The following is a 23981-nucleotide window of genomic DNA, read 5'->3' as shown; positions in this document are numbered from 1 at the left end:
GAAGCGAGTGCAGCCAGCAAGCTCATGGTAAAGGCTTCTCGCCTGCAAGTTCTGCCTCCAGTTCAAAGCCCTTGTAGTGTACACTCAGCCTGTGCTGGAAGGTAACAGCAAGCCAGGTGCACCACAAGTGGGGGAAGTCAGTGGGGTATCAATCGTTTTCTTTCTACCCCCCAAAACACTCACACAGCATAGTCCTCCCTCCCTCCAACGAACCAAATCTAGCAGAGGCTCGACCGATCTGATAAAATTCCTGCCTGCCCATCGCTGGCACCCCAGAGCTCGGTCCCGCAGTATGGCCACTGCGACGCCGGCAGCGGGGTAGTGCACCCCCTCTGAGCCCACCCTCTCACCTGTCTCTGCCCCTGCAAAGAGAACAATCCTCCTAGTCCAGACTTGGGCAGAGACCTGCCCAGTCTCCATCCCCATTTACCACCTGGCCAAGCCAAGATTAATATCCAGCCATCCTGCCTGCCAGTCCAGTGTTCCGTCTATCACAGCCCATTTCCTCAGGAGTGCTGGCCGGCGCCAGCCCTACAGCCACGATTGTGCTGCCTGCTTTGCTTTGGGGGGTCCTGGAAAATGTGGCTGGGTGCTACCATGCAGTGAACGCGGGACACAGGCCTGCGGTGCTGCAAAGAGCCTCATCCCATAGCAGACTCAGCTTCCTGCAGCAGGAGCACCAAGCCCAGCTTTCAGAGTTTTCCCTTCTCCCTGCTCTTGTCCCAGCTGGGCCAGTCCCCCCCCTCCTCATCACTTCACCAGGCAGAACTGATCCTTTCTCCAGTACAGCCACGGCAAATTCCCTTTCTGCCTGGGCTGCTGAGAAGCCTTGAGCTGGCTCCGACTCGTTGACTGGCAGTTTGCGTTGGCAAACAGGCACTAGGCACCGGGCTTGCCACATCAAATGAAAAATATCATGCAACTAAAAATTCTTAGAAAAACCCAAACGCATCTAATCTACCGAATAGGGTGTGCAAGACGTAGGCAACAAGATCAATTTGGGGCAGGGCAGGAAAAGGCAGGAAGGATGGACAAGGGAAGGGTGTTGCAAAAAAGATGTATTTTATATGTAAAATTTCAGGGCAGTATTTTTTAACAATTTGCATAATTGGCGACCACAGATAATCCCCAGAAATGAACTAAATATATCACAACTGGGGGCTTTCCAAGCCCAGTTTGCTTTCTGAAATTGATTGGTTTCAGCTTTGCATTTTTTTTTATGATCTTTCTTTCTATCTCTACCAGCTGAATTTGGCTGGTTTCTGAAATGCCTGATTTGGGAGCAAAACTGAACATTCACCTGGGGATGGCTCACTATGGTACCAGTTTGAGTCAATGAAAATGTGACTTAATTTTAGATTTTGCTAGGAAAAGGGAACTAAGGCAGAAAACAGCTGCTAAAATGACAGATGAAGGCAAACTTGTTCTAATGCTTTTTATAAAAAGCCAGGTGAAACTACATTTAAATCTCTGCTGGCCTAAACTGTTAGCTGAGGCAAACTGGGCTGGCTCCACTCTAGTCAAATCTGGCCCAGCTGCTCCGAAATGGAGACACTCCAAAGCCATAGCCACTTTGGAAATTTTCTCCTAAATGATTTGCCAAAAGACGTAGTGAACTGCTTGCTAAGTGCATGTTTACAAATGCATCTCTTTTCGTCTATTTATACCTCTTTCCAATCGTTTCTTTGGTCTGTTCTGGAAGGCACCTAAGCGAAGGGCTTCCCTACGTCCAACTGCTTCTCTCCTTGAATAACCCTCGTTAAAGAACTCATATTATTAAATTGATATATATCCCAGGAACAGGCATGCTCAGATGCTGACATGAGGGATATAGCGTAAACCCAAACAGCATCAACACTCACACTTTTTTTTTTTTGTTTAAATGGACAATTGGCCCAAACTGTACCAAAAACTGCTTTAATAAGGGGATTGAAGTCAATGAAAAAGCTTTATTTTGACCTTTGAAGCAGCAAGCTGCTTTCTTCAGAATTCTCGTGTATATCATTACTGGATATATCTAAGCATTGCGGAGAGTTGGTATTCAGATGATATCACTCCAAACTAATTAGTTGTACTCAAAAGTCTGACCAAGTCAGAGGAAAGGGAATGCAGTGGTTGCCAGTAATGGGAAAGATATTAGGAAACACGTCCCCTGGGTCAAATGCTAAGCTTGTACTCAAACTTCCCTTCTATTCAGTGAAAGCATTTTTTCTAAGTTAAGAATGAATAAGATACGAGAAAGCAGAGTGAGCCAGCTACGGGGGGAGACAGCAGTCTTGTGTTTAAGCATGGGACCGAGACCAGGAAATCCTCAGCACTCCTGCCCACTAGGCCAGGGAATGGCTGAACGAGCGGAGAAGATGCCTCGACTCCCTGTGCCTGCGGGCTCTGATTCATGTGCACTAGAGCAAACATCTGCCATGGGCCGAGGCGCTGCAGCGATCTGCCCTGCTGCTGCCAGGTCAGCAGATGAAGCTGTGCACCCCACAGCCTGACCTGCTGCTTCTGGGCCATCTTTACCAGCAGTTTAAGTGCGTATGATGGACCGTAAACTGGGCCATCTCCTAAAGCAGCTGGAACTTCTTGCAAGCACAGACTGTGACACCAAACTGCCACGGCGTCCTTTGCCAGTCTTTGGGTGCCAGAGCCCTTGTTCTTTCCTGCTGCGAATAGTTGCAATATCTCTCTGCTTGAAGGGAAACTGGATGTGAAATATAACAGATTAGGATGTTTGAAGTGCTTTGAAATCCTCAAACCAGAAAGTGGGAGATACTGTCTTTGCTCTTTCTCACGTGTGCACAAAATATTACCTGTTTTTCATTTTATTTTGGGGATTTCCTACAGCAAATCATATAGTTATTTGCTCACTGGATTTGGTTTTCAAGTCCTTCACGTATGTTAAGCAGTTTCATTTTGCTGTCACCGATGACGACGTAGTTGCAGTATGACCAAGGAAGAAGATGGCTTAGCTCTTGGTAGATCAAAATTGGACAGAAGGTAGATATTAAATATAAGATGTAGAAACCAGTTTAGAAAAGGTAGTGATCATGTTTGTTGACAGCCTTCAGGGCCAGGCCCACTGCTGATGCAAAGCAACAGGGATAAAAACTTTCTGCTGAGAAGAGTTTAACGGAGATGCCCCTGTTGAATGGCCACCCCGATAAATGGCATCAGCCTCGATCCAAGCCCACGTGTGACACCAGCTGCTCATCAGAATCAGATCTGCACCTGCATTGCCCCTTTAAAAGCTCCAGCTGCTGGTCATTCTTTTTAATTCATCATCAACATACCAAAAAAATGAGCCCCCTCTATGATTCAGCAAAGAATAACATTGCTGGTTCGAGATCCTGGAAGTCTGGAGGCCACCAGGTTTTTAAAGTTTTACTCTGAAGGAATTTCCTTTTTTAATATTGCTGTGCTCTCTCTTGCCAAAGCCAGGAAGCTGACTATCTATGGACAACAGTGACCAAAATTTGGTTTTCCTGGAATTTTCTCTTTTCCCTCCGCACACCCACACAATAGGCTTTTTAGGATGCCTGCAGTCTGTAATTTGCCTTTCTAGCCTGATAATGTGGCTTGCAGAGGCATCAGTTTTGCCAAGTCATCATCTGGAAGGAACACTTTCTTATGCAACAGGCTTCATTTTCCCCCTCCGTGTCCTAGGGGCCACGGTTGCCACCGAGCCCAGCTCCAGCCGAACGGGCTGTGTCAGAACCGCCGTGCAGACACTGGGAAGCAGGAGAAAGACCATCAAGTCTGGGAAAAGGCCTGAAACTTTCAATTTCAAAAGGCACAGCCCAGAAACCAGAAGGACCAAGAACCCAGTGCTGTGGTTTCCCTTTGCCTGACTAAAGAAAATAGCTGCTGTCTATTTTTACTAAAAATGTGGGACATGGGGCCCTTCTCTTCCCCCTGCACAAATGGGGGATGCTGCTCACAATGAAAGAGTGGGGGAGTGGAGCAGGGGGGGTCATCCCGGATTAAAACCAGCTGACTGGTCCACAGAAATCTCTCCCATAGATTCCTCAAATATTTCTTGCCCACACCACTGGAAGATTTATTTGTAAGGTGAAAGAAAGTTAGTTGGGAAAGGGATTCAGGAATCACATCTCACCTACAAAAATTCCTCTTTTTCATTTTAAGGCAGGGATGGGATTGATCTAATTCTCTCCCCCTTTCTCTTCTCCAGTTCCGCATCACCGTGCTGTATGGTGTTCTCAGGGCATTCAGCACAACAAATCAACGCTGATGGCATCATTAAAAATTTGCAATGTATCATATACCTTGCAGAAAATGAAACCCATCTGTTCAAGTGTAGAAGTGGGATTCCAGTGTGTGAAATGTGTGTTATGTATGTGACCTTTGTGTTCACTGTCATGAGTAGTATTTTGAACCTCTAAACCTCTGATCAAAAAGATGTTTTTCATTTTCAACAACAAAAAAAAAAATCCTGAGCAGGGAGAACAAAGACTTCAGTCTTGTTTTACTTATGCTTATTAACTTCGTATGTTGGTTCTTCATTAAAAGACTCTTTTTAGATGACTGAAAATACCAAAAAAAAAGTACTAGATGTGTCAAAATGGCACACAGAGAAGTGACTTGTTGGGGGGGGAGTAGCTATTGTGGCAAATCACTCCTTCAGCTCTTTGTCCTTAGCCTGAAACCACATACAAGTGTATATACTGAGGAATGCTCCAGCAGAACTGGTCAGAGGTGTTCCAGCTGAGTCCCCTCTGTATGATACCGCATCCCAAAAGTCCTCAATTTCTACAAATTCCATTGCTCCATTCCCTTCTGAACAGGAGCAGCCTTCTCCCCAGGACTGCAGCTACAGATTGTTGCAGCAGGTTGAATTCAATCACGCTCTCAGCCCAGCCATACCGCGCTGTAACATGGAATATTCCGCCCCGTGCAACGGGGTGCTCTGGGAGCGCACACTCGTTAGGGTGCTTCATTTCTGAGGGTAAGGCAGGCGCAACCGGCTGGTCTAATTTAGCAGAGCAAGAGATGCTGGTGGTCTGGAATGTATTTTCCACCTCTCACTTTTGTGATTATAATCATTTGGTTCCAACTGCTGCTCCAACGCAACATTGCGGCACCATCCCAGTGGCGAAGAGACTTACGCAGGCAGGTCAGCGCCTTCGGGCACGTTGCCTTTGCACCCGGTATTGGGAATTTCATTAAAAACGGACCCCCTGAGCTAATTCTCTCAACTCAGTGAGGAGCTTTTAATCTGCAAGCTTGAAGACAATCCATTCCCGCTTCCAATTAGAGAATGTTGTACATTTTATACTGTTTTCTGACCCTTGGCACTAGCGAAGTCGAGACGCTGCAGTTTCTGCAGCCAGTGGCAAACACCAGAGAGCAACGTGCCCAGAATTACAGAATGACTTCCCATACCAGAAAGCGATTACTGCTGGGTCAACTAGAAGCAGGCTCAGGCACCAGTGCAGAGCAACCCCTGCGCTGTGCAAAGCCACTGCAAACTTACTCCCAAGACTTTAAAATTCCTAGAGTAAGTAGCCATTCAGCATACAATTTGCAAAGGTATTTCCAAACAATTGTTAATTATTCAGAAAAACCAGCCAAGCCTGACAAACCCTTATCTCGGCAGCCACTGCAGTTGCTATCTCCCGCGGAGCTGCACCAGTAGTAACATGGGGGTAACTTCTGGAAGACAGCAGGCTCGCTACGGACCGGCTCCAAGCATGCACACGGCTGATTATTTTCATAGCCTTGGAGGACTTCGGTCACAAACACACACACAAAGAATATAGGCCTAAATACTGAAAAAATGACTCTCAGAAATGTGCAGTCGGGTTGACACAAGCCTCCCTGCAGGGAGCCGGGCACCGCCTGCGCACCGGGCAGCGGCCCCTGGGAGCGAAGGGGGCGCCGGGGGCTGCTCCCCGGTCGCTGGTCCCGCAGCGGAGAGACGGGGCGAGACCCCAGGGGCGGCCGGTCCCGGTTCCCCCCCGCCCCCCCGCGCCGCCACCTCCAACATGGCAGCAGCGCCCCGCGGCCGCCCCACGTGCTGCCAGCCCGCCGGCGCGCCTCTCGCCCCGCCCCCTTGGGGGCGTGGCCACCTCCCGCTCTCGCTGCCGGTCGGCCCGCGGATTGGTGGGAGGCAGCGCTGGCCCCGCCCCCTCGGCCGCCCGGGCTCGGCGGGTCGCCCCGGGGTGGGCGGCGGCCCCGCCCCCTGGGAGCGCGGCCAGTTCCCGGCGTCCCGCGGCGGCTGCAGCGGAGCCGGCGGGGTCCCTGCCTGCGCTGCCTGCCCTGCCCGCCCATGGAGCTGCTGTGCGTGGAAGCCGTCCCCCGCGTCCCCCGCGCCGGGCGCGACCCGCAGCTCCTGGGGGACCGGCGGGTGCTGCAGAACCTGCTGAGCCAGGAGGAGCGGTACAGCCCCCGCGTCTCCTACTTCCACTGCGTGCAGCGGGAGATCAAGCCCTACATGCGGAGGATGTTGGCCTTCTGGATGCTGGAGGTACGGCACCCCCGCCTGCCCCCCTTCCCGCCGCACCTCCGCTCCCCTGCCCGGCCACCGGCGGATTTTCCTCACCCGCCATCCGCGCTTTGCAAACGTGCGCGCTGCTGCTCCGGGGAGGACGGGGGGAGCGCCCCATCCGTGTCCGCTGGGGGTTCGGGGGGGTCTCCCCGAGCAGGGGTGCAAGGGATAATCCAGGGGACAGGAAAGCTCTGAAGTTTCAGAGCTTGGTACGCGCCGGAGGTCAGGTCGCCGGTATGGGGGGGGGTTATGCCGGGGGGGAGGAAGAGGGCTGCCCGTGGGGGTCCGGAGGCGGGAGGAAGGCTCTGCAGCGCGGCACTATCTCGGAGCGCTGGCTCTGCTAGAAGGTGTGATTGCCCCATGCAGGAGGAGCAGGACCCCCCCCTCCCGAACCCACAGCCTGTGCTCACCCCACCCTGGCGATGTGCTGCTATCGGGCCCCCAGTTTGCAGCCTGCTCCCCAAAACTGCTGGGCAGAGAGCTCAGCTGTGCAGCCGGCAGGCCAGAGACTCGCGTTTCCTCAGTGGGGCTGAAAACGCCTGGTTAAAGAGGGGAAAATAATATTTCTACCATTTACTTCCCTAAATTACAAATGAATGCGGCTCTGCGGGGGAAATCTCATGTGCCTCTTTATCAGATGGTCAGAGTGAAGAGTCTCAATGGAGAAAGAAAAAACAGAGTCTGCAAAGGACAAAATGACGTTGGGATGGAGCTTGCTCTCCACCCCGGCTGCTGTTGCAAGAAGCTGCCTGCTTCTGTCAAAAGAAATAACGAACAAGATGCTTTTTAAAGTTTGTTTTGTTTTGTTTTTCCCCTGCTATTATAGTTCTGTTTCTGCAATTCCCTTTCTGAGAAGGGTAGATAGATAAATGCTACTTTGGAGGCTGTTCCTGCGCAGCCCTAAAGGCGGTCGAGACGTGGATGACACTTGGTGGTTGTCGTGACCCTGCGTGTCGGTGTCCCCGGCGCTGTGACAGTCTGTGCAGGGGCAGGCAGTCGCTGCTGGAAGGAGAATGGTGGTGTTTGCTGCTATGTGAGGAGAAACCTCAATATATTTATGGTTGCATTGAAAGAAGGAAGTTAAATACGATCAGTGTTTTGATAACTGGTTGAGAGATAAGAGCAGAGGGCTGAAATTCAGAGCTCCTGGATTCTGTTCGTGGCTGTGGTACAAGTGTGGCTGAGGGAGGAGGAAGGTTTTCTGACTCAGCCATTGATTTGGGCTCTGCCATTGGGTCTTCTTGCATTTCTGGGCCACCTAAGGTGGAATTGCCAGAAGTGACTGTGGATCCTGCCCTGTTAGGTCTCCAGCTGGAGATATGCTGGAGTTGCTCATTTTCTCCAGAGGTCCCCAGTCCCCACAGAGCAGAAAATAGCAGCTTTGCTGTACAGCTGGCTGGAGACGTCCCCAGCAGGGAGCCTTAAAAAAGGGGCCAAATAAAGCAATATTGGTTTTAACTTCTCTGTAGCTAGAAAGAGTGCACAGATAAGTTCTGCAGCTTTCCACAGGAAGATGAACTCTTAAGGCATTGGTCAAACTCCTCGCTGGTGTAATCCCACCGAAGTCACAGGTTTAAGGCCCGTAGCTAATTTACTCCTTAGCAGCTGGGTGCCTTCAAAGCCCTGCAGATAGGTGTGAAACACCATCATCACCAGAAGCTTTGAAGCTGTGGTGCAGGCAGGATCTGGGGAGTCCTGTGCTGATTAAAACTTCCTTTTATTTTTTTTATTTTTGTAATTGGGTTTTGTCAGGTGTGTGAGGAGCAGAAGTGCGAAGAAGAGGTCTTCCCCTTGGCCATGAATTACGTGGATCGCTACCTGTCGTCAGTCCCCATGCGGAAAAGTCACTTGCAGCTTCTGGGAGCAGTCTGCATGCTCCTGGCTTCCAAGCTGCGAGAAACCATGCCCCTGACCGTGGAGAAACTCTGCATTTACACAGACAACTCCATCACGCCTCAGCAGCTCCTGGTAACCACCCCTATCTCAAAGAACCCTTTACCTCCTCCCCAGCTCTCTTATCTCCTGCATCCTGCTACTTGGCAGCGTACCTGCCTCTGTGTCTCCTGTTCTCTTTCTCCCGTTTCTTCACCTTCCTCTGTGTTCCCCAACCAGCCTTCTCTCCTCCTCGCCCCGGCGCGTGTGATGCCTGTTAGCGGAGACCTTTCCATCCTCCCCGTTGTGGGAAGCAGAATTGTCACCTCCAGGTTATAGAGAAAGTTCCTTGTGCCTTAAGCGCTCATTGCCAGCGCTGAGCTGCCACGCTGAGCTCACTCTCAGGCACTGGTTTGCTCTCAAGTGACAGCTCTGGAGAACAAAGGCTCCTGCCTGCGCAGCCGGCGGAGCACGACGAGGGGGCTGACGCTGGGGCGGGCGGCTCTGACTTGCCCCGGCTGCAAAGGGGCATGACGTGGGAGATGCATTTCCCACACCAGCAGGAAAAATGAAGTTTTAAGTAAAGAGTTAACCAGCAAAATAGGGGGGAGCCTTTCTCACCGGGGATCCAGCTGGCTGGGTTGTACCGTCAAGGCTGACGGTGATGGAAATGAGTGGGACCTCGCTGCTGCCCGGGTCCCGCTCCGCACCCTTGCGTCAGAGCAGGGCTACTTGGCTTCTCCCGTCCGACGCTCTGGCAGCAGCTGTGTAGGCTTTGAAAGGCAAAGCGTTTTCATGTCTGATAAAAGTTCAAAGCAAAGATCCAAACCTCTGAGTTCAACTTTGCTTCGTGGGGGAGGACATTGGAGAACCCCTTTTCTTGGGGGCCTTCCGTGCTGGTAGATCAGAGCCCTCGGGAGGAAACGGCCACCTCGCTTCGAGTAACAAACATCCCTGGAGACGGTTTGTCTACGAGAATTTCTCAGGGTTAGTCATAGCCTTATTAAATACCTTTTTTTTTTTGGGGCTAGGGTGGGTGAGATGATCTGAGTGTGATTTGTCCCCAGGGTGGGGAGTGAACCCACAAAACTTTCAGGTGTGAATCGGAAGGCAGTTCTGGTAACTGGGGAACTCTGGTATGAACATGGTTTTTCCAAGTGCCAGTGAAGGCTGGGGAAAATCCCCTCACCTCCATATGTCTCTCCCTGTACTCGTTTGTGGGTGGTTGTTGCCTTAACACGGAAAAAAGTATGTGGATCATCACCATGAGTAGTGGTGAGGGATGGGAATGCTCAGAGGAGACGCAGGTGCTCGTTGCTTCTCTGGATGCTGAGCTGTGGTCGTGCTGAGGGGGGGCTGACACAAAATCTGTGCGTGGCTTTCTCCTGCGTTGTCAGTAAAGCTTCATCCTTGGGAGCACCTTCTCATCCAGCGACGGTTCTGCGTGGGTATCTTCCCAGGACTGGGATCCCTCACGTGAAGCTAATCCCAGCCTGTAACAGGAGGGTTTCTCTTGGCCCTGTGATAATGAGGGGGTTAAGGTTTAGCTGGGAAAAAAAGGCAGGGGGGAATGGGGGTTGGTTTGCATTTGCTTTTCTGCTGGGCCAACAAAAGTTGCCTGTTTGTTGCAGAGGCAACAGGCTGAGCAGAAGGCGCCCAACAGTCATCTTGTAGGCAAGCAGGCTGCATTCCAGAGCATGGAGAGTGCTCTCCGTGCCCTCAGGAGCACGAAGCTGATCAAAATGCATGTTGTGGGACAGTGCCAGACTTGTCTCCTCAGTGACAGATAAGCTCCCTGTCCAACAGGAATAGGGGTTGCAGGAGGGTGAACTCACTGCCACGCTTCACCTCTATCTCCCCCTCTGATCCAGACCTTACAGGGAGTCCTGTCATCATCCCTGCAGACTAGGAGAGACCATCATAGCAAATCCTAGTGGTTTCTGGGCTACAAAGAATTAGTCTTCGTGGGCACTTTGTGCATACCTCCACGGATCCCAGTTGTATTTCATTCTGATTTATTTGGTCGTTCATTCTTGCTGAGGATTTGCTTTTTTCAGTTGAATCTTGAGCTGTGTTTGTAGCAGGCTCCTTCCCAAGGAGAACAGTTAGATGTGCAGGTGGGTAGTGGGCAGAGCATGTGCACCATTCCTGGAGGCTTTCCTTCATTCTCCAACTCAAATGCTGATGCCTCCTCACTCGGAGTCTTTTTATTTCTTCCCCCCCAGAGGTTTGTCAGCAGGAAGCTGTGGCTGAGCAGTGCCACAATGTTCATCTTCCCTTCTCCTTCCTCCTGGCAGCACTGGGCTGGAGATGGAGGAAAACGCTGTCTGCCGCCTGTTGCTCACTCCTGATTGGGCAGGTCTCGGTACCAGAGTTCTCCTCTGTACTTTTTTCCCCCCAGGATCCTGGGTTGCTCTCGGTGCAGCAGGAGGCACAGCCGGATGGTTGGCACGGATCTGTCATCGTTGTGCTCCGGAATCAATACACACATGAGGTGGACAAGAATGGCTTCATTTTGGGGGTCAAAAGTCCTTTCTTGGCATAGCCAAAGACAGCTTTTCCAGGCAAATAGGATCCCTTTTCTCTTACCCAAGGGGATGGCCGTGAGCACTCAGCAGTGCAGGGGTTTATTCCTGGTAATTGGTGTAGACAAAGGGCTGAGCAGAGGGTGTCCCAGGGCAGCCACAGGCCTTCAGGAGAGGTGCTGAGGCATCTGCAGATGTCTGGGCAGGGGATGCTCTGTAACCCGTGATCTTTCCCTGCCCACCACAAGACTTGCCTTCGGAAGGTGTTTAACCACGTTTGGAGCAGATCCTGCTCCAGTCTCCCATTGCTCTCTACTGTAAAGAGAGAATGGAGGTAACATCTGAAGGTACATGAAGGACTTCTCTTCTCTTTGGGACCTGACAAGAGTTAATACCCTGATTACAAAACCAGGGCGAGCTGCTGTTTTCCTCCTCTGTGCTAATCGTGGTAATGTTACTTCTCTTTCACAATCTCGCAGTGGAAGGGTGGGGAGGGGAAGGGGAGCTTCTTCATCAAGGTTTGGACAATGGTGCATCCTGGCCTCCTCTCATGGATCGGTGCCATTTCAGCTTCCAGCGTGTCCTCCCCAGCCTTTCAGAGGAAGCTGGCTCGCTTTCCCAGTAGGTTTGCTTCCTTCTTTTGCCGGGATGCTTGGCACCAGCTCAGCGGTTTAGAAAGGACATTTTTGAAACAAAATCTTGATAAAGTTATTCTAGGGAGAAGGAAATGATGCAACGAGGGACTTGTCCATTTGGAGGAAGTTGGATTTCCGTGAAGGGCGTTATCTAACCTACCTTTCTTTATTTTATTTTTTTAAATAAAGGCTTTTCTGGCCTATGCAAGAGAGTGTTCAGCTGCATGAAGGTAGGGGGGAGCAGTTGTAGGCCACCTTCATCTGCCTGGTTTGCTCCTAATGCATTGGCTTGCCTCTGAAATCTTTGACCTAAGGTCAGTTTTGCAAACTGCCAGGTATTTCCTAGCAAAGACCATAAGGAGGATCAAGCCACTAGGTAGATAATGAAGGGAGCAGCAGTGACAGCAGGCCACGAGGAGTGAAAATAAGAGAAAGAGATAACAATGGAGTAGAAAGGGATGTTCACTTGTGATAGAACATTGACTTTCCAGAAGACACGCTTGTGTTTTACTGTTTTACCTTCTGCTTGTTGCACGGGTCAGGCAGATGTGACCATTTCTGTGTCTGAAGTTGGCACCTTCACCTTTGACATCCAGACTTGAACTCCGGTCAGGGGATGGAAACAAACGTTTGCCCCAGATTTCCTATTTGCAAATGGACTTTCATGGCTGCTCATTTCTGTAGCTGCTGGGTAGGGTGGGTGGCTAGCAGCAACATCAGCAGCTCTTTCCACCCTCTTTTTGAGTCAGCTCGCGAGCATGACAGAGTGCAGCCTGTGCCTGCTTTGCTGGTGTCTCATCGAGTCTGTGATAATGTAAAATGGTACCTTATCAACTCAAGTGACAAAATCGAGCGCAACTTCCTTTTCTCCTGCAGACAGGGCTGCTGCAGAGAGGAGCTGGTGCTCTGCTCCCTGTGCAGCCTGGCCAGATAGGTTTACACAGGCTCCTCGTAGGCACAGCGGGTGTGTGGGTGTTGCTGAGGGTAGAGCTTGATGTACAGCGTAGCTGTCACTACATGAAAAGGAGAGAAGCTGGTGTGACTGTCACATCCCAGGCTGAGTTTGCAGAGCTGTAAATTGAGTAAAACAGCCTCTGCTTGTGACTTGGGTCTCTCTTAGCCAGAGGGTGCAGAGGCAGCACCTGGGGGCTTGAGGCTGTTCCACTGCAGCAGGACTGTGCTCTGCGATCACCTTGTCAGAGCAGGGAGGCGATGGGAAATGGTTGCTGCTTTCCTTCCTTCTTTTTTTCTTTCTTGTGGGATGCAGCCAGGAGAGATCAAGGGAGCAAGCTTGCAGAGGGGAAGCTCAGTTGCTCTACAATTTCCACTCCTAGAGACGCTGGCCGAGCGTGGGGGAGCTCTGCCCTGGGGGCTCTTGCAGAAGGGGGACCTGATGCATTCCCAGCGCTGGGCTGCTCAGTGGGCAGCGCTGGCAGCTTGCAGCCCTTCCACGAGGAGGTTGGGCTCCGCAGGCTGGAGAAACAAAGGAACGTTTTCCACTTTCTTCCTCTCTTTCATTAGCCAGGCAGAGACTGATTCAATTAGGTGCAAAACAAAATGCCAGGAAAAGGATGTTTGCTATACTGAGTGGTGCTGCTGTCGCAAACCTGCTTGTCTATCTCTTGCAGCCTTTTGTTCTGCTTCTTCCACAGATAAAGTGATTCAGAGCTTCTGACATGCTGCTCTGAGAGCGGGAAGTCCCCAGGGTTAGCAGGAGAGAAGCGAGGAGCAGGGTGGTTTGGCAGGAGAGAGGCTTCCCTGAGCTAAATCCTGTGAGCTGGTGACAGTCCTTGGCGCCTGTTGCCTTCGGCTGGCATCGCGAGTGCCGGCTGGGTCTTGGGATCAGGCCTTTTGTAACAATGAGGTTTTTTAAGACAATGATGAACCTGCGTACTAGCTGGAAAAGAGCTGCTTTTGTGCACTGCGAATGGACAGGCTGCTGTCCTGGATGGGTCCTGATGTAGCAGGAGCCAGGTCGTCCCAGGTGAGGTCTCATGGCTGAGCTGGTCTGCACCCTGGATCTTCTCCGGAGGACAAAATGTGTCCCAGCAGGGACAGGCTCTCTGCCACACCACTGTGGCCCTGATGTGCCTCTGGTGGCTCCCAGTAGCTGGCTTGCAGCTGTGGGAGGAAAGACAAAGAGCAGGAGCCCAGATGATGCGGGGCTGGTGTCCCCTCTGTGCTCAGGAGCTCCCCTCTCAGGCGTAGTGATCCCTTTTGGGTTTGCTCCAGGAGCTGCGATCTCCAGCTCCTCCTTTTGACCCTCTCCCTGGGTCTGCAGAAGGGCCACACTCCCAGCTTACGTGGAGAAGTCTGGCTGGAGCTGCCTTGGCCTCTCGCCCTTGGGGCAGTGGCTGCCGAAGGTGTCAGCAGTGTCCTGTGCCCCTTCCCAAGAAACTGGGCTGAAGCAGGAGCAAGCATCCGGCTTTCCCAGACCTTGGTAGGTCCCAGATGAGTGACAAGCAGGGACAATGCACAGAGCTCTCTGTCTCCAGCGGCTCCTTCCCGGTGTCACCTCGCTGCGTTGCTGCAGTTTAACCAGGGGCCAGCACTACCTGTTTTTTCATCTTTTTACCCAAGGCTGATCTCTCCCCTCTCTTCCAATCCCCCTGTTGAACCCTCAGTGACCTGGGCTGTGATCTTCAGGCTCTGAGGCTCATTGCTATGTTTCATCTTGTTTTTATCCTGTGGATTTGGCTTAAAAATATAGAAGGATTGGCAGGCTGGCCATCCATATGGGAGAGTAGCGAGCGTGCTGTAGCGAAGCACGGCTTTGTGCTTGGAAAAGTGCAGGCTGTGAAATGGCAAACGGCGCGTTTGGCCTCATGGGGGATTTGGAGCAGGTTGAGCAATGCTGCTCATTTGAGCAACTCAAAACTGGTATTGTTGTGTAAGGGGGAAGAGTTGGGGTTTTTTTAAAAAAAAAAAAAAAAGAAAATTAAGATCTGCCCTTATGAAAATCTCACTTCTTCAAATCCATCTGTTCTGGCAGCCCTTTGGCACGTCTGTGTGCAGCATTGACCTTGTAATCCTAGACTACTTGGAAAAAGAATAGATGCTCTGCTGGGCAGGACTAGGTCCTGAAATGGCGATATCTGATACAAATCCCCGTTCAGCTCTGTCGTTCCAAACCTGAAGCTTCAGCTCCTGCAGGGTGTTTTCCTTTCCCAGCACATCTGTGGGGCCACTGTCACCCCCTGCTAGCAGGCAGGAGGGACACGGGGGCATCTTCAGTGGCATCCCTGGACCCTGTTGCCAAAACCAGACTTGCTGCTGCTGCAGAGGATGAGAGAAATTGGGGGCCAGAGATCTTTATCGTGGCTTGGGACGTGGGGGAATTGGGACCAGCAGAGAGGCTCGGGCAGCTGGGTGTGGGCTGCCCCTGCCATTGCTGCTGGGATGGGAAGGGAAATGATGCTGGGAAGACGCCGCTCTCGCCTCTCCTGAGACTGCTCCACCAGTGGCACGGTTGTACCCAGACGTAACATCAAAGCCATCCAAGCCCAGTGAGACCAGTATGTGTGTGGCCTCTGAGTTAGAGCCAGCTGCTCCTCCAGCTAAGTCACGTAGACCTTGACATGGGTGGCAGAGTGGGGAGCTGAATGCAGTGGTCCTAAATTCCGTGCCAAGGCTCTAATTGTGGGGCTCCCCTTGCTTACACCTTGCTGGATGGGTGCTTTGGTACCACCTGGTACCACGAGGACTTGCTGAGTGGTGACTCTGCCAAGTGCTTGCCTGTGGCTGCTCTGCACTTCGGTTTCCTTGTTGGTGTTAGGACTAATGCCCAGAGCTGGAAGAGCCTGGCGAGAGGCTGAGCAGATGAGAGGAGCAGCCCGGGCTCCAGCGAAATCCACAGGGGGCACCCGGCCTTCCCGCCATCTGTTCCCCAGCTTGCAGACTGCAGAGGGACTGGCTCGTGGAGGATAGGTCAGAAATCTCCGTTAGATGCTCCCAGAGAGCCCCACAACACGGGACAGAGACGTTGGCAGCCACCTGGCACGTAACTGGGAAGCACCAGTGAGCTGTTGCTGTGTGTCAGTGGGAGAGGTGGGTGTCAGCGTGGCTGTTTCGTGCCTCTTCCCCCTGAGGAGCTGCTGGAGATGCTCTGCTGAGTGTGACTGGAGGCTCTTTTGGCGCGGTGAGTAGGGGAGGTTCTGCCAAAAGGCACGTGCCCAGCCTGGGACCTGCTCCGCAGGGCTGCGTGCCCGCTGTTCGTTGGGCTTCCTCAGCACCTAGTCACAGCCCTTGAGCTCTGGAGGGACTGAAGCTCTCCTGCAGGAGCTTGGGCTGTCTGGATGCAGCCCTGGAAGCTCAGCTCTGTTTCCCCCACCCTCCCTTGTTCAGGGTGTTGTGCAGAGGGACTGGCTGCAGAGCAGCTATTGCCTCCTGCATGTCACCAGCCAAGGAGCCGGCTCCGAGGGGCACGCGGAGAGGGGAGCGCCTCTGATCCCTTCACTGGGGTGGTGTTAGCCCCGGGCTGGGTTGCTCCTGGGAGCCTGGACACCGGCCGCTCTGTTCGGGAGTGGAGAAGGAAGATGGGAATGGTCTGCCTACTGCTCCTTGCTCTGGTTTTCCGCTGTTGCAGCAACCTTGCAAAGCAGAGGAGTGTCGAAGGCTGATCCGACTGCACCTTGGAAAGAAGAAACCAGATTTATCACTTCCTCTTCTGATCTTTACTCCCAGCTTTGCAACAGCTCAAGGCTGGATTTCTGCCATAGTCGCAGAGCAGGGACATTCCCTCTTTTCTTCCCTGTCTCATGGATTGTGCTGATCTACTGTCCCTTCCCCAAGCGTGGGCCTCATCTGCCCTCGAATCTGCTGAGTATTTCTCCCTGGCCTAGCCCCGCTCAGTAACTGTCTGTCTGACTCTGCAGGACTGGGAGATTCTTGTCCTGGAGAAGCTAAAGTGGGACCTGGTCTCGGTGATAGCGAATGATTTCTTGGCTCACATCCTCCATCACCTCCCGCTGCCTAAGGACAAGATGGAGCTGGTGAAGAAACACGCACAGACCTTTATCGCCCTGTGTGCCACAGGTGGGTGCCTGCTCCCACTTAGGCAGGGCTTAAGTCAGGCTTGCTGGGTAACATGGGGCTGGTCTCCACCGCCCTGGCTTTCTGGGGAGCTGAATGCCTGAATGCTGTCATTCAAATCTGAGCATTTTGCTGCTCAATGATATGTTTTCTATCCCTGACAAAGTGGGATAACGGTCCTGGGGGCTCTTGGTGGGTGCCTGAAAGATGCCAGGGAAGAGCAAAGCCGCCGTGGCAGCCCTCTTGCCGCACAGGCTGTGGGAGGGTGTCCAGGGTAAAGCCAGGGTCAAATCTGAGCTTTTATCAGTCCCGCTCTGAGTCACTAGAGCAACCTCGTCCTCAAGACTTTTGGTGAAACAGACCCAGAAAAAGAGCTTGGTGAAGCTTGCTGCTCTCGCGCTCAGCCTGTTTCCCATTGCCTCACTCACGTTAAGCTGGAGAGACCCCTCTGTCTGGCCCTCTCTAGTTTTCCAGGTAAAACCCAGTCTTGAGAACTTACCACCCACATCCTTGCTAATGGCTTCTTCTTTTTGCCCCTTGTCTCCCCATCCTGGCTCTAGACTACACTTTTGCCATGTACCCCCCCTCCATGATTGCGACAGGCAGCATCGGAGCGGCGATCCACGGCCTGACGGTCTCCGTGAACGATTTCACCGGCGAGGCCATCACCGAGGTGCTGGCCGGCATCACTGGCACGGAGGTGGTGAGTGCTCGCGGGGGGAGAGCAAAGCGGTTTTGCTGCTGGATCCGATCTAAACCCTTCCTGCTGCTCGTTCTTCTTAGAGGGAGAGGAGATCAGGCTGTTCGTAACGATGCTGACCTTGGTGTGAGGAGGGCCTAGAGACGAGTGAGCGTCTCTGAACGCAGCACCCTCGGTCCGTCCCGCGGCCACGGTTGGCTCCTGGCCCGTGAGCGCGGGCTGTGCGGAGCGGGGCGAGCTCGGGAGCCTTTGAACAGCAGCACAAAGGGCAGCGTCTGTTCCCTGCGCGGGCAGGTGTTGGGGGGATCGGGTTGACAGGGTGGGATGGGGCAGAGGGAGAAGCCGGGCTCGGCATCTGCTAACCTGCGCCGGTGTCTGGTTGCAGGTGCCCAGACTGGGGTGGGAAGGGGGCCGGGGGCACGAAGCATTTCCGGACACTTTGGGGACATCAGGATGGGGAGCGGGGGGTCTGCCTGCCTGCCTCTGAACGGGGACGGGGGGACCCTCTCAGGCTCCCCCTTTCCAGGTCCCTCCTGCTGCAGCAAAGTAACTGGGAGCCTTTTTTTCTGCCAGGGGCCCCTTTTGATCTTTTCTTCTGCCCGAGCGCTAATGCCGGCAGCCGGGCGCGGGGTTAGTTACAGTCCCCTGACAGCAGCGCCGGGACTTGGAAGAGGTGCCGGGGCTGCAGCGGGTGGGAGGCTGCGACAAGGCTTTGTCCAGGCAGGGAGGGGACAGGGCAGGAGGACGTCCTGATCTATTTGTGCGGCTTTAATTTTTTTTGTTTGTTTGCCGGATCCTTTTTAAAGAGAGAATCAGTGCAGCCAGCTGCTCTCAAGCTGCTGCGGTGAATGGGGCAGGGGCTGAAACCTGCTCTGGGTTGGGGCTGGTGGAGGGAACAGGTGGGAAGCAGAGAGGGCCCCGCCGAGGGAGGGGAGGCGAAATGGAGCCCAGCTCACCTCTGCCACCCTCCAGCCTGCTCCCCTCCCTCCTCAGCACGGAGAGGGCGTCTGCTCTGCGCCACAGCCCCGTCCCAGGCAGGCCCAGGGCAGCTCCTGGAGCAGAAGGAAGCGCTGGGGATGCGTCCGCAGCGTTGTGGGGCTCCCGGGGGAAGCACCCAGGCTCGGCCTCCCGTGTCTGCGGTGTTGATGCTTCTCCCTGAACCTGGTCTCGCACCGTCCCCAGACTGTAACTCAGTTTCCACTTCGGCTCCGCACTGGGCGAGTGATCCCGGGGGGGGTTCTATGGGGACAGAGGGGGACGATGGCGCAGGGCTGTGCCAGCTCCACGGCCAGCGGGAGCCGCGCTGCTGTGCTGAGGCTGGCTCGTTGCTGGCTGTGCCAGCGCTTCGGGTGCGATTTGGGGCTGCTCCAGCCCGGTCCTCGTCCCTCACGGAGCAGAACCAGACCCGCTGGCTGAGCCAGAGCCCCACGGCACGGCTGCCCTGCAGAGTAGGGGACACGCAGGCTTGGGCAAGCCAAGCTGCCTCCTGAGCAGCCCCCACAAACCCCCGAGCCTTCGCCACGCAGCGAAAGAGCCTGGCTGCCTGTGGCCAAGCTGCCTTTTAGCATCTCTGCCGGAATTGCCAACAGAAAACGTGGTTGCGGAGAGCCGGGCGATGGGCTGGCCGTGGCAGGAGGCCCTGCAGCGAGCTCGTTTCCCCGGGGCTGCGGGTTGGAGGCTGCACTGACGGGAAGCCTCATGGGGAAGGGGAGGTGGGCGTTGCTATTTTCGCTCGCCACATCCTCTGACAGTTTCTAAGAACCGGCGGCGGATTCCTGGTAAGAGATTTCGGTGTGTGACCATATCCAGCGAGCACCGCGGCGTCCAGCTCCGGCCGTGAGGTGTGAAATGCCACCGCTTACCCCTCGGTGAGAGCCGGGGCGCGGTGTAGGAGCCGGGCTGGGGCGCACCCGATGCCTCCCGGGGCTCTCAGTGTGTCGTGGTGCTCTGGTGTCGAAGTAGAGGAGTTTCCTTCTCTGGTTAGAGCTAGTGTGGGGAGAAAATGCAGCGAGGTTTGCTTTTATTACAAGTGATACGCCGCTGCTTGCAGTCCCCTGCGCCTTCCTGTCTGTGGGGCTGGTGTGTCCCCCAGCGCTGGGTTCGCTGGGCCCCGGGGAGGTGTGGGTGACTCAGGCGGGGCTCCCCGGGGGGAGATCAGGAGGGTAAAAGCCTTGCAAGAAGCTACGTAGCTGCAGCATCGTTCCCGTAATGACCCAGCGTCGATGGCGCGTAGCGTTGTAAGGAGCACATGCCTGGGTCTGGGAGAACCGGGTCCAGCTGCCTCGGAGATCCCTGAAGCGATGGAGCGTGTGTCAGCAGGGATTCGCTGTGGGCAGGGGTGGGAGGAAGCAGCTGAATGTTTGCTGGCTGAACAGGAGCCAGCAGTGTGCCCAGGTGGCCACGAAGGCCAATGGTATCCTGGCTTGTATCAGCCATAGCGTGGCCAGCAGGGACAGGGAAGGGATTTCACCCCTGTACTCGGCACTGGTGAGGCCGCCCCTCAATGACTGGGTTCAGTTTTGGGCCCCTCACTCCAAAAAGGCCATTGAATGACTCGAGCGTGTCCAGAGAAGGGCAACGGAGCTGGTGCAGGGTCTGGAGCACAGGTCTGATGGGGAGCGGCTGAGGGAACTGGGGGGGTTTAGTGTGGAGAAGAGGAGGCTGAGGGGAGACCTCATGGCCCTCTACAACTACGTGAAGGGAGGGTGCAGAGAGGGGGGATGAGTCTCTTGAGCCAAGGACCCAGCGCCAGGCCAAGAGGGAATGGCCTCAAGCTGCGCCAGGGCAGGGTCAGACTGGCTCTTAGGAAGGATTTCTTTGCAGAAGGGGTTGTTGGGCGTTGGAATGGGCTGCCCAGGGCAGGGGGGGAGTCCCCATCCCTGGAGGGGTTGAAGAATCGGGTTGACCCAGCGCTGAGGGATCTGGTGGAGTTGGGAACGGTCAGGGTGAGGTTCATGGTTGGGCTGGAGGAGCTTCAAGGGTTTTTCCAACCCAGCTGATTCTGGGATTCTGCGAAGCGGAGCCATGCGCAGAGACCGCAGAGAGGCAGGACCAGGCCGAGCTTGGGGAGACTTGGGATGTAGGGCCTGGGGGGGGCCTCCACAGCCTCCCCCTGTGCTGCTGCAGGCCAGGCATCGCTCGTGGCTCTGGGAATGTCGGTTGTAAAGGCTGACACCAGCCTGCGCAGAGCTGCTCTGCCCTGCTCTGCCCTCTCGGGCGGTGGCGGCAGCTGACTGCCGTGATGCTGGAATCACACGCTGCAGCCAGGCACGAGCCCGGATGCTTTGGGAAGCTGATGGGCACAACGTTTATTCCTTTGTCAAGCGGGGAGGTGGGGAGAAGACAACCAGAGCGTAGGGCTTCTTCTGGGGAGGGGCCTACAGCACAGACAAGCTGGAGATGCCCCTTGTCGGAGAAAGGCTTCTTTGTCTTGTGTGTTGGGGTGCTCCAGGGGCCAGAGATGGAGCCCAGCAGCTGCTTAGAGCTATTTATAAGGCTCCCACCTCCAAGCAGCAGAGAACTGAGGCCTCTTGTCTCGCTCCGTCTCCCGCAGGACTGCCTGAAAGCCTGTCAGGAGCAGATTGAGGCAGCCTTAGCCGAGGGCCTGAAACAGGCGTCCCAAACCCAACGGGAATACAGGGCCACCAAGACTGCTGCTTACCCGGCCAACCAGCCCACCAGCACGCCTACAGACGTCACGGATGTCAACCTGTGACCAGCCTCCCCTTCCCGAGAGCCGCCCAGCCCCGCCGCAGCAGGACCTCGCCCTGGACACCCCAAAGGTCGCTGCATCCCCCCTACCCATCTGTCGGCCCCCTCCATCCGACGCCTGCTGAGGATTTGTTCCACTCACTGGGAGCGTGAAGCGAGATCCAAGCTCGTCTGTCGGGGCTCGACGCTGCTCGTCGGCTTCTGCTGGTGGCAGGGGTGAAGCGACCGTTTTCGTGGTGCCAGGGCACAAGAATCGCTGGGGAGGGGGAGCAGGACCCAAAATGAAGTTGTAAAATGTTTCTCAGTTCGTGTTCCTCGTAGCCTGGCTGGCTGCTGTTCGCTCTCTCCTCGGGGGGGTGTTCACTGTGACAATTTCCAGCCCCACACGGGCCACCAGCCGCGGGTAGCGAGGCTCTTACCCTGCCTACATGACCAAAATCCTTCTAACCCAACGGGGGTGCGACGGGCCCGTGCGGCTCACGAGGGAGAACCTGCTGTCCGGGAGGAGGGGGCAGGTGCTTGTCGGCCCCTTGGTCCCAATTGCTTCGTGCCAGATTGCTGGGGCTCCTGGGGGGGGTGGCATGGCTGCTTCTGCTTGGAGGGGAAACATGTGGCTTGGTTCTTGTTGCCGTTAGATTTGGGATTTGTGGGGTTTTTGCCTTGCTTGGGGGGGGAACGTGCTCCCTGTCTGCGTGGACAGAAGTCCTTGTCTCAGGGAGCCGCCTTGTGGGCAAGGTTTGGGCACAATCCCCTTGGTTTTCCGCTGCCCCACTGAGGCTGCTTAATTTATTGTTAATTGCTGGAAAATGAGGAGGACTTCGCAGTTCCTTGGTGTGGGGCCTGGATGCTGGTCTCCTCTCCTGAAAGAGTGCCTTCACCCTTCGTCCCCTTCCCCTGCTCCCTGGGCAATGGGAGACTCACTTGGAAGCTGGTTGGGGTTTTTTTTAGGTAGCTTAGACATCAGACTAGGTTTTAAGAAATCCATTCGAATGTGCTGCTACAGTCTGAAATGCATCTTCACTCCTCCAGGGGCGGGATCGCGGATCGCAGCCGGACGGGGCAGCGTTGCCTGTGTCCACGTGGGTCCCACTTGTTTCCTTCTAGGGTGGAAAATCTGCTGCGCACTTGAGTTCAAAAGCGATTATTGCATTTTTTGTATTGTTGTTGTTGATCCTGTCTGTTAGTTTTTATAAAAAGTGTTTAAAAAAAAAATAATGCTGCTTTTCTAAGAGAAAAACCATTAAATAGTATAATTGTATTAACCAGAAGAAGCCAGACTCTGCAGGGATGGGAGGCAGACTGTTGCTGCTTGGTGACCTCCAGACACATGGATCTGTGGCTGCTGTCCTCCCGTGGGGGATGTGGAAAAGGAGGTAGAAATCTTCCTTTTTGGGTGCCACTAGAAACAAAAGTCTTATCAGGTAGAAAAAGATGGGGCTGCTGTTCTTCCACTAGCCTGATTTGTCAAGAAGAGCCATTTGCCGCTGACTCCTGCTAGCAGGAGGGCAGGGGGGTGGGGGGTGGGGGGGGCGTGCAGAGCCTGTCTGTACAAAATGAGAAATTTTTTTTTATATATAAATGAGTTTTAATTTAAGAGTAAACTGGTTTTGGTGTTCACATGCGCGAGTCCCGCTGCTGGGAGAATCAGAGAACCGTATGATGTTGCAATAAAGTATTTTAAACGAGTACGAGCGCCTCAGGGGTGTTTCCCTTCACGATCCGCTCCTGCCTGCGCCCCAAATCGCTCTGGGGTGGGACCCCATCAGCTGGGGGCTCCCCTCGGGCAGCGCCCAGAGGCTCCAGCCCTGAGTTTCCTGGGGCCGCAAGAGCAGGATGAAATGGGGAGCGGGCAGGCAGGACCCCGCCAGCCCCAGAGAGGTGGAGGGGAGAGGCTGCAGGCGGCCGAGGGGCAGCTCACGGATGCAGTGGGTGAACGTGGAACCCACCACCTTCCTGCTCACGCCCCCCGGCAGCTTTGAAGCCTCCCCCTCGCCGAGGGAGCGGTGTGAGCCCGGGCTATCTCTCGCTCTCATCAGCTTCTGGCTTCTTTAAAGAAAGGAGATAAAATCAGGAAGCCAAGGAAAAAGGCGCTGTGGCAGCTTCGCGTGGCTTCTGCTCCCGCCGCGGGAGAAGGTGCTGACGCTGGGTAGAGGCGGAGACACGAAGCCGGAGGCCACAGGAGGCTGCGGGGGCTCTTTGCGGAAGGGCAAGGCCAGGTACCCGCCACACCCCGACGCTGCAGCGTCGCAGCGGCACCGAGTCCCCGGGGGGAGGCGGGAGGACAAGGCCCCGCTGGGTTTTCCAGCGGAGGTGGCACCTGGGCATGGGGCAGGTTGCCCCAAGGCCAGGCCCGTGGCCACGAGGGCCGGCGGCTTTGCCAGCCTCATGGAGTAGAGCTAAAGCCAGGGAGAAAAATGAATGTTTCAGGAAAATCCCTGGGGAAAGGAGACGGCTGCCAATTTGGAGGCAGGAAGGAGGGTCCAGGGAGAGGGATGGGGGGAATCAAATGCTGCCCCAGCAAGGAGAGGGGCTCACTGGAGGTTCCCTTCCCCCCCCATCCCCGGGGCTTCCCCCGCTGCTCCCCACACTGCTGGGCTGTTCCTGCCCTCGCCTCTGGCCACGGTCACACCCCTCATGGTGGCCCAGCTGCCGGCCAGCAGCAGCCACGATGTGGCAGCTCTGCAGCCAGCTCCTGCCTGAGGACAACCCAGCCCTGGGGGAAACCCTCAAGCACCAACAGGAGCTGCTTTTTTTTTTTCCCCCCTCCCCCCCCCCCCAAAGTGGTTCTGGGCTCTGGGGAACACTCTGGGGGTCCCAGCCCTGTCCCCCCACCACACTCCCTTTGCCCAACCGTGCCGAGGCTGCTCGGGGCAGAGCGCAGGGAGGGAAGGGGGGTGCAGAGGGGTCCCTCCTTGCTTTGCAATTTGGGGACAGCAGCGCAGGCTGGATGTACAGCTCTGCGAGGAGCCGGGGGAGGGGCGAGGTGGCTTTGCTCTGCCACC

At 54.8% G+C, this 23981-nt stretch overlaps 1 protein-coding gene across 4 annotated transcripts in view; it reads left to right on the top strand.

Moving 5' to 3' along the window:
* CCND3 (cyclin D3) overlaps positions 1 to 22740 on the top strand; it is a 48664-nt gene extending 25924 nt beyond the window's left edge. For 2 of the 4 annotated variants that reach the window (XM_074850563.1, XM_074850564.1), the window contains exons 2-5: positions 8258 to 8473; positions 16412 to 16571; positions 17129 to 17271; positions 20822 to 22740. In XM_074850563.1, the coding sequence (XP_074706664.1) occupies positions 8258 to 8473; positions 16412 to 16571; positions 17129 to 17271; positions 20822 to 20983 (681 nt within the window). In that variant the 3' untranslated portion in view covers positions 20984 to 22740. Of the gene's footprint in view, positions 1 to 6223; positions 6485 to 6649; positions 7539 to 8257; positions 8474 to 16411; positions 16572 to 17128; positions 17272 to 20821 lie in introns of those variants that run through there. The other 2 variants (XM_074850562.1, XM_074850565.1) reach the window with 2 other exon arrangements.
* The last annotated feature ends 1241 nt before the right edge of the window (positions 22741 to 23981 follow it).

Source organism: Strix aluco, chromosome 25 (assembly GCF_031877795.1).
Source record: "Strix aluco isolate bStrAlu1 chromosome 25, bStrAlu1.hap1, whole genome shotgun sequence".
In the NCBI taxonomy this organism is placed as follows: Eukaryota; Metazoa; Chordata; class Aves; order Strigiformes; family Strigidae; genus Strix; species Strix aluco.
This window is presented reverse-complemented; position numbering and strand designations above follow the sequence as displayed.